Source organism: Populus euphratica, unplaced genomic scaffold (assembly GCF_000495115.2).
Source record: "Populus euphratica unplaced genomic scaffold, PopEup_1.0 scaffold111.1, whole genome shotgun sequence".
In the NCBI taxonomy this organism is placed as follows: Eukaryota; Viridiplantae; Streptophyta; class Magnoliopsida; order Malpighiales; family Salicaceae; genus Populus; species Populus euphratica.
The window spans coordinates 309,914-320,291 of NW_011499877.1; the positions used below are offsets into that span (position 1 = coordinate 309,914).

Sequence of the window (10,378 nt, forward strand, 5' to 3'; positions counted from 1 at the left end):
TTTTTTTTTTTTTCAGATTTCATCCCTAGTTTTTCTTATTTATTCCGAGGTGAATCAAGCCAAACCCTTGTCTTTTTTTTGTAATGGATGATTTCAAAATGACCTTTTCTTTATGTTTTTCACTTTCTAAAGAATTTGGAAAAAATAATCTTTAAAATATGTTTTATAAATGAAAGAAAATTTAAGCAATTTTAAGATCTTCCTTACTCTTAAAATCTTTAATTTTCAAAGAACATTAATGGCCGATAAATTCATTTTAATTTAAAATTCTTCAGCATTTCGAAAAAAGAAAAAACATTCTCAAAAATTATCAAACACTTTCAAAAGTTATGTCATTGAGTTGAGTTTTGTAAACAAAGCGCAGATTTTGACCATATGAAAGATCATTTTGACCAATCATTTTCATTAGAAGAGAGAGCTGTGCCTTTCTTTCATGTCTCCTTCCTTTTGATGTAAACACGTGAGCGGTTCTGAGGGTTTTTTCAATTATCTTTCACTCTTAATTTCTTTTCCGCAAATCCTGCCTTTTGTTTTCTTACATGGAAATGCAAAAAGCCGACAAAATGCCCGTTTCTCAACCGACCCCATTCTGCAAATTGATAATAATATTTTTTTATTTTTTATTATCTATTTTGAAATAAGTTACAATTTTATGATTTCTTATTTATTTTGAGGATAATCAAATGAGAGCACAAAAAAAACCAACCACCTGGCATCATCCAACTCAAATTAAAAATTATAAAATTGAAAATGGCTGGCTTCTAGTTTACAATATTATATAATATAACAATACAGAGGGTAAACATCTTATAATTAACAGTGTCTAAGCTCATCATTGGCTTTTGTTTTGCAAAATAGAGGAGAAATGGAAAATGAAATATGTTATTTTTAATATATTTTTTATTTGAAAATATATTAAAATAACATTTTTTTATTTTTTAAAATAATATTTTTTAATATCAAATAAAAAAAAATTTACAAAACCATAACCCCAAACAACCTTTAAAACTAATATTTCTGCCAAATGAATCTCAATAGGACTTCTTGAAATTAGGGATGCGTGGGCGGTTGGGCCTTCAAAATATCATCTTGCTTTCGTGATCCGTACCTCTACGTGGCGCGTTTTAATCCTGACACGTAACGCTACCCTATCTTCCCTTGAAAAGACTTTGAATCCCATGAGAAAATATCCCGAAGATAATGACATGTTGATGACCTCACCTTCTCCACATGGCTTCCAAAATCAAATTAAAAAAATAAAAAAATAAATATTTAAGAAGAGCCTGTCTCGTAATCTGAAATGTTTTTTTTTTAATATATATAAAAAAAGAGGTACCGACCATCACCACCATGGCTTCGGTAATAATGAATAAATAAATGAAAATAAAAACGGCAGGCAGGCTGGCTGGCTGGCTGGGTATTCCTTGTATGTGAAGGAGGGAAGGGTGAAACGAAAACAGCTTGCGCCGCCACTCACCGCCTAACGGAAACCAAAGTGAAAAGGCGGTTCCGTTGATATTTATAACTCCTTTTTAAATCTTCTCTCCCTCTCCTCCAAGCAACCACAGCTACACGAAGCAAAAACAACCTCTCCCTCTTCCTCTCTTCGATTTGCTATTTCTCACACATAAACCACACGCTTTATATAGCAAGCTGCACTCCTTTATGTCTCTCTTTTAATTCCCTTGCTTCTCTATTCTCTTTTCAAATCACTTTCACAGCCCTCCCTTTAGCCTTTATTCCCTTCTTTTTCTTGATTTGTTTCTTAACTTTATATGCTCTAATTTTGGATCAGTTTTCTTCCGGTGCAAGTTTGCTTACAAAATGCGTTGTTAGTTTGTTTCTGATACAATTTAAGTTTGTCTTTCCATAGGCCTAGGCAAGTTGCCTTTTAGTTTTAGCAATTCTTTCAAGAAAAAAAAAAAAAAAGAAAGAAACAAACTACTCCGTTTTTCTCTGGGATTTCTTAGGCGAGTTAAATTGTAAAATCTCTGGTTCAACCGAGTTCAGCAATTAAAAATGGAGTATTCACCGATTCAAGTCAGAAATACCAATGAAATCACACATGGTTTTAATGATTTTACTTCTCAAAACACGCCAGAACAGTCTTTACATAATCCTTCAAAGTGCCAAAGCACTCATAGCAGACACTCACATGATCAGGAATCAGCTGTTTCCGATAGCGAAAGTTTTAGTTCGGGAGTCAGTTACAATCAATCTCCATCATTCAATGATGGGTTGATTCGACTTTTCGAAGGAGATAGAGTTCATGATCTCATTAAGCAAAGATTCGTTTCGGGTTTGGGTTTACTTGGCAAGAAAGCAACAGTTGTTGCCATTCATAGGAATACTTACTCTGGTGTTCTGGAGCAAGCTAGAATGCAATCCTTTCAGCTTATTGCGAAAGCAATGGAGAAGAAGTGTGGTGGCGATGCGAATGTCAAGTTTGGTTGGTATGGTGGTACAAGAGATGAGATCTGTGAGATTATGAAGCATGGTTTCAGTGCCCGGATGATTGATAACAGCAATGGATTGTATGGTTCTGGCATTTATCTTTCTCCAGATGATTCTCCTGTTGAATGGTAAGCATATGATTTATCTCTATTGAATATTTTTCCTGTTTGTGCTGTTTGTTCTGCTTTCATGTTAAATAATGTGAGCAATGATTCTGAGAGGATTTTACTAGCTATGGTGTAGTTTGTCAATCTTATGCTTCTTATTATTATCCTTTTCATTTTTGTTTTTTACAGTGTGAAGAAATTGAATGTTGGTAAAGATGGTCTGCGGCATATGTTGCTTTGCCGTGTTATTCTGGGGAAGGCAGAGGTTGTTCATCCGGGTTCTGATCAGTATCATCCGAGTTCTGATGAGTTTGATTCAGGAATGGACAGCTTGTCATCTCCTAAGAAGTATATTGTGTGGAGTGCCCATATGAACACTCATATTTTGCCAGAGTATGTGATAAGTTTCAGTGCTCCTTCTAGCTTGAAAGGTGGGTCATCCACAATATTAGTTTTTGATGATGTATTGAGTTTGGGAAGTTGTTTGTTGACAATTTTTGAATTGTAATCATATGGTTTTGGTTGTTTGATTGTGCAGGTTACTTTAGAATTCCTGAATCTTTGAGGAAGCCAACTTCTCCTTGGATGCCATTTCCTTCTCTTATTTCTGCTCTCTCAAAGTTCTTGCCTCCCACTGCTACCAAGTTGATTATCAAGTATTATAGAGCTCACAGAGTGAGTAATAGAATTAGATTTATTGGGGGAACTAGAATTTGAAAGTTGTCCTATTTGTAGGATCGTATGATCTGACATTGTTGAGGTTCTGATCCAGGCAAAGAAGATTTCTAGACAAGAACTGATACAACAAGTGAGAAAGATTGTAGGGGACAAGCTACTGATTTCAGTGATCAAATCATTTAGAACCAAGGTATGGCACCTCCTCTGATTAAATAGCTGCTTTCATCATTCTTAGTATGCTGAATTAAAAGTTGTGATCCATCCTGTGGAGTGTGAACCGGTATTAGAATAACAGAACACGGTTTGATTTGGGGATTTGCTGCCTCGCCTGACGTATTATGATTACCTATTTTGCACTTAGACGAATCTTCATAAACTTTTATTTGAACTGTTATGTCTAAGAAAAGAAGCAACTGTATACATCAATGAATTTGACTCCCAGTTTACTGCTAATTGCTGAGAGTAACAAGTTGGAAAATATTCTGGGCATGCTGGCTGGGAAAGGCGTGGAGGGACTTCCTTCTCTAGGAATCCCTTTGCTGGGTTTATATTATTTCCATGGAAAATATGCTTTAAAGGAAGTGGTGTTGCTTTCTTTGCCTATGATGCCATACAATATGAAAAGATGCATTATTGGAATAAAATTACAAATATGATTGTGGAATATTTTGATTAGGAGCAAAGTGCTTTGGTTCAGTTGATGCTATACTTTAATTCCTTTATACCAGGACATGATTCTTAATGGCTTGCATTGGCAGCAGTCATTTGCTGCGACATGATTTTATCGATCAAAATTAATTTTGCTTCTGTTTTTGTTAGTAAAGTATTGCTGAATAGATACATAAAGGCCAACTTGATAACTTTGCTTGTGTTCGATAGAAAAGCCTAACTGGTACCCCACAAATTCTCCTTTTTTGTTCTGCAGATGCTTGTAACATCAAGCAATTTGGAGCAAACAATGGTTCAAAAAGGAATCAATATTGGAATGAATCATGATGTGAGGAGGGACGGCATGGAAGAATTGATTATGCAGGTATGAAGCCGAGTGCGGAGCGCAATTTGAATTATGTGATGGACGGAAAAGACAGACGAAACTGACATAAACGAGTAGCTAATCCAAATTGACATGTAGGAACGGAGTGTTTAGTTGCTGCTAGGTCTTCTTGTAGTGGCAGAGTAGTCAGTAGGCATTTTACATAATGGAAGTTACATCTTGTGCAATCACACGACCGCTGTGCAAGTGGAAATATATGCCAGCAATATGTGTAAGGAAATGTAACTCTCGACTCTCACTAGAAAAATAAAAATGTTGTTACAGCTCAATGTGGGAATTGTTGCCTCACCACTACCCGGATTGTTTGCAGCAGCTGCAACCTTTTGGCTTGTTTTTGTACGGTCGCAAGATTCATTGGCCCTGTAAAAAGGATGCAAGACTTGATGTGCTTATCAATAGGCAGCATGAGCCTGCCTGCAACTGGCAAGGAACCGAGTTAACTCTACCACCCAATCACTTTTGGACGTTACTGCGTAAATGGAATCTACATTCAATTGTTAAGAGTTCTGATATACATGGATCGGTTCACCATATAAACCTTAGCGACTGATGCCCAATACCTTACGGACATGCCTCAACTGTGCTCACTGAGGCCAAACCCAGAAGGCCAGCCTCTGCTTAACTAGATTTCTCTTTGTCCAGTTTCTAAAAGGGAAACGCCATCTATAGCAGGGGAGATGTGTTAGATTTTGACGGTGATCGAGAGACTTCTAGGTTGCTTTTAAAAATATTATTTGTTTAAAAATATATTAAAATAATATAAATAACATAAAAATAAAGAAAATCTTGTAAAATGTTACTGTTGGTGGGCAAAAACATTAAGAACTTTTAAGCAGACAATTTAACAAAAGGTAATTATTGACAAGAAAATAGTTTTTTTATATGTATATAAAAGTTAGAGGATATTTTTATTGACAAAAAAGAAAGTTGCCACTAAAAGGCAAAAAATTCTTGTCGTTTATACTATTCTAAGAATATTTTTTTTTTATTTTTATATAATTATTTTCTCTTTAGAGGCTTTCAAATATTTATATTTGAAATATTCAACCAAAATAAGGGAAAAAAACATTTATTATCTTATACATCAAATATAATTAAATAGGAGATTTGGTCATGATTAATGTTTATAAAGATTATTATATAGAGATACAGAGATTTCATTTGAAGATATTAAAATTTTATTAAAAACACAAATATTATTATTAGAGTAATAAAAACAAGTAATACCATAAAGAAAACTTCATGAAAACTTCTTGGAGAAATAATTTTGATTTCTTCTTTAAAAATTCTAACTATTCTAAAAGATTTTCGAGTAAAATTTTATATGGCAAAACAGTTTATAATATCATGTTTATTGTTATATTAAAAAAAAAATTAGGGTTTTTTATATTTACAACACTTTTCATAGAAAATGGAAGTTGTGAGAATCATTTCTTCTGGATAACAATCAATACCTCAATACACATTAAAATACAATACCATTTGATCACGGATGAATCTCTTGGTATGTTTTTTTTTTTTTTCCAATGTGATAGCACTCATAGGCAGGGGAGACTATTTGAAGGAGCCGACCTTGCACAATGACGAGAAGTTTTACCTTACCAGCAGACTGGGTAGGTAGCCTCTCCAAGAATTAATTTTCATTTTACGATGCTTGGGCTTAATTATGACGTGAGCAGAGCTCGATTCCAATCTCACATGGTATTAGCCAGGGCGGATTTGAATTCTTTCATGTTTTGCAAGGAATGTGATTGTCATATTTATTAAATCTAAATATTTAAATTTAATTTGAATGAACATCATTATTTATTATATGATAAAAAATAAATAATTCAATTCAGGTTTAATATTAAGCACGACTAATCATGTTTTAAACAGATATATAAAAAATCCAAATCCAGCTATAATTATTGTGTATGCACGGCTTAAAATTAATTAATAAATAAATAATAGCATTATTATTATTATTATTATTATTATTTTAGACACATTATTTGTATTTTTAAGACATAAATAATGAATTACTTAATGGTGTAATTTGAACATTGCAATCGAGATGACTTGTACTCAAAGTCTAATTATGTGTGTGAAAAGATAGGCTATGAAACGCAAGTTACGTGGACTTCATGAACATTCCTTTTTGCTTGATGGCAAGTGGCTCCTCAATTAATCATTGCAGTCAATACCATACCAGAGGATGAAAAATTCTCGAAGAATATACAACAATCATTTCAGTTGTGAAAATATTTTTAATTAAAGCACCTTTTTATTTAGAAATTAATTTATACAAAAAATAATTTTTTATTTAGAAATTAATTTATACAAAAAGTAATTTTCTAAAAAATAAATTATTTTTTAGTATTTGATAGTATCATGAAAAATAATCTATAAAATATTTTCTAATATTTCACTAATTTATAAAAATAAACTAATTTTTTTATTTTTCTTTCAAGTTTATTAAAAGAATAGAGAGATTAAATTTAAAAAATAAAAAAAATAAAGAATGAAATTATTTCAAATTAGTAATAATAAGAATGAAATCAAATCTAACAAATAAAAAATTAAAAGAGGATAATTTTTAAAAAAATAATTTTATAAATTATTTCAAATAAAATAAATAATAAAAAAATAAGAATCAAATTGGTATAAAAAAATTATATGGGGTGAAATAAAAAAAATAAAAAATATATATAACAATTAAAAGATTGATGGTTAGATTTAATATAATTAAAAAACATCAATATATGTTTTTATTTTTTGAAAAGAGTTTTTCACCCAAAATAAAAAAAAAATTTGAAAATCAAGCCAATTTTTTTGTTATTAAAAAATATTTTTTTATTTATCTATTTTTTTAATAACACAAACAAAAAGTTAAAAAGTAAAATAAAGACATAAATTAATCACAATAAATTTATTTTCTCAAACTTGAATGGATCCGAATATATTACATCATATATTAATAACGTAAGTAGGGAGTAAACCTTTTCACTTGTATAAGCAAACAGCTCAAAAATAATTTGTTTACTATTGTGGGTGCGTTCAAAATAAAAGATGGCAATAATATCGATGATTAATATTGTCGCATGTGTGCGACGTCGCGACGATCATCCACTATCCATGCTAACTATGAGATGTGGTGTATTTTTAGCAAGATATGAAGAGACAAGAAATTCTTATCTCTTATCAGTGAAAAAATTGAATGGGAGTCACCACCTAGTATTCTGGTAACTAGGAATCCTAACTGGTCTTTAGAGATCGGATACGGAGACTGGTTGCGTAAAGAGAAGGTATTAGCACCCCAACTACACCCTACCTAAGATAAGCTGCATTGTTTTGTCTGATAAAATATGAAATCATGTTGTGGTATCTAATTATATGTGTATCTAAGATTTAAGAAAAGTCCTCCTTTGTAATGAGATCTTTATCTTATCGGGTAAAACCTAGTTGTTCTATGTCGTTAATAAAACCAAATAACCTTTTAATATCAAGAATACATGTTACGTATAACCTCATAATCCCTGATACTAACCTAGTTGTTTCGCCATATGTCTTATTTGGTCATGCAAGAAAGTGTTATTTGTGATGCTCACTTTGTTGTTGGCTCCCAAGACTTCATTGCTTTTTTCCAATGTTCGGACCATTGTTTCTAATAGTGATAATGTAGCCTTAGCTCTTTGTAATTCTTCTCTTTCAATGTCTAGCTCGGTGTTTTTGGAGTTCATTTGAACCGCAAAGCTGTTAATATAGTCTTGACACTCCTAGTACTCTTGCTTCAACTCATGTAACTCTTCTTCTATCACACTATAATGACTTCTCAACCCCACTTCTTGTATCTCCAGCTTGGATTGTAGAATCATTATCTGTTCTTTTGAATACTTGGCCCTTTTCTGGTAATCTCTCATATCAGCCTCAGCAACCTTTCTCATACTTCTTTCCTCTTCCAATTGTACCATATATTAGGCATGCATATTTCTTTCTTCTTCTATATCAAGGTAGGCTTGCCGAATCTTTTCTTTCTCAATTTCCATCTTTCCTATGAAATTACTCCTTTCTCTCTTCGCAGAATCCACTATCTCTTTATCTGTAGTTATCTTGTCTTGTGTTGATTTCTTGATTTTGGCCAACTCTTTTTCTGTGAGCCTATGATTATGAACCAGTTTATCATTTTCAGTTCTAAGATCCTTCAACTTATCCTAGATCCGTTTAGCTAGTGCTTCAGTTATCTCTGTCCTTCTTTGCCATTGTTTGCAAGATGTTAGTTGCTCCTCTTTCTCTTCTAATTGCTGGTTCAAATAATTCCTCATTGTATTTTCTTCTTCTAATTATTTTTCCAAGATTTGTATTTGCCTTTTGCTTTTGCCGAGGTTTGTGCTGCATCTCTCTAACTGTTTTCTTAGTTCTTCCTCATGATCAATCTTTTTTCTTTTTGGTTGCTCTATTATGGACTCAGGATGTTCAGGTTTTGAAGACTCAATGACCCCAAAAAGCTTTCCATTTCTCCAAACTGCATAATTCTAGCTCACAAATGATTCAAACATACTGCCTTCTTCCTTTTTCATCAGTACGGGCCTTTCCCAGTCTTGTCGAATGAGTTCCATTTCTTTGAGGTATGGCTGATGTTTGAATAAACCAAAAAAAATTGTTAAACCCAAAGTTCTTGGTGTATATTGCATTCCACCCAACTGTCTTGTTACTAGTGCTGGGGCATAACTAATGTATCCAGTAACACCAATCAAGGGAACCCATACCTTGCTCCCACAACTCATTGTGCAGACTGTGTTATTCATCCACGGTGCTTTCCATTTGAAGTTGCTTTGTGGTAGTGCAAAATATTTCTTTATCCATGCTTTCTCATCCCAATGTCTCCAAGTCTCCTCTATTGTAACTTTCAGTGGTCGAAGGTCAAACCACCAGAAGTTGTTGAAGATGCCCTTTGGTGTTTCAATATGACTGATAATCCATAAATATAACATAGGGACGCAACACCTCATTGCTCCCTTTCCATTCATTCTGCAATGGTTGAGTGACAGCATGGTTTCAGCCAAAATTACTACAGCAGGATTGATCTGGTCATGCTCGTATTCTAAGAAAACACTTGCGGCTTCCAAATTGATGACCCCAATTTCAGATGGAAACAATACAAGGCCAAATATGACAAAATCCATCAATCGGTATCGTTCATCTCCCAATCTGCCATCCTTGGCATTCTTCTTCATCCTAGCTTCAATGACTTTCCATTTGAAACCCCCATTAGCTATTCTGCATTGACTGATTTGTCCCAAGCCTAATACATTTTCCTTCAGCTACCTGAGTTAGCTCAGATTCTTACCCAAACTTGTGAAAAGATTGATACTCAGTCATGATTTCAGTTCAACCTACAGTGATGATATTTTTACATGATTAAATGCAAATGACAGCAAAGTAATATATATCCTAAAGTCGAGTTCTAATTAGTATGTACAACACAAGGTAGGCTTCCTCTATTTAGTCTCAAAAGGGTTTCATATCTACCTAGTGACAGCCTTCGTAAAGGCAGTATGGGGGCGTTACAAAGAACAACTAAAGCACGTATGCCCGCCATTACCAAGCAGGCACTCAGATATGATTTGGGTGTTTCACGCATCTGAACTCGACCAATAGTCATAGGGCAGATCGCTAATTCCCCACTTAACTTAGAAGTTTGTTTGTGTGTTGTCACAAAATTAAACCATGTGATGTTATGAACATATATGTACAAAAATGAAAGCATGAAAGTATGTAAGACAATAAATACATATTAACAGATAACACACAAATAAGACAACGCAATTATCAGACAAAAACCCATGCTTAGTCCACAAGAAGGGTCCCAGTGGAGTCGCCATTCTGTCGCACGTGTACGGTGTCGCGACGATCATCCACCATCCATGCTAACGATGGGATGTGGTGTATTTCTAGCAAGATATGAAAAGACAAGAAATTCTTATCTCTTATCAGTGAAAAAATTAAATGGGAGTCATCACCTAGTATTCTGGTAATTAGGAACCTTAATTGGTCTTTAGAGATCGGGTACGGAGACTGGTTGCGTAAAGGGAAGGTATTAGCA

At 33.5% G+C, this 10,378-nt stretch overlaps 1 protein-coding gene across 1 annotated transcript; it reads left to right on the plus strand.

The window, feature by feature from the left end:
• The first annotated feature begins 1,413 nt into the window (after positions 1-1,413).
• Positions 1,414-4,605, plus strand: LOC105128542 (probable inactive poly [ADP-ribose] polymerase SRO5). The gene is made up of 5 exons (XM_011030260.1): positions 1,414-2,582; positions 2,751-2,992; positions 3,100-3,236; positions 3,334-3,429; positions 4,165-4,605. Exons 1-5 carry the CDS (start codon positions 2,020-2,022, stop codon positions 4,276-4,278), a joined length of 1,152 nt encoding a protein of 383 aa, XP_011028562.1. The 5' UTR covers positions 1,414-2,019; the 3' UTR covers positions 4,279-4,605.
• The last annotated feature ends 5,773 nt before the right edge of the window (positions 4,606-10,378 follow it).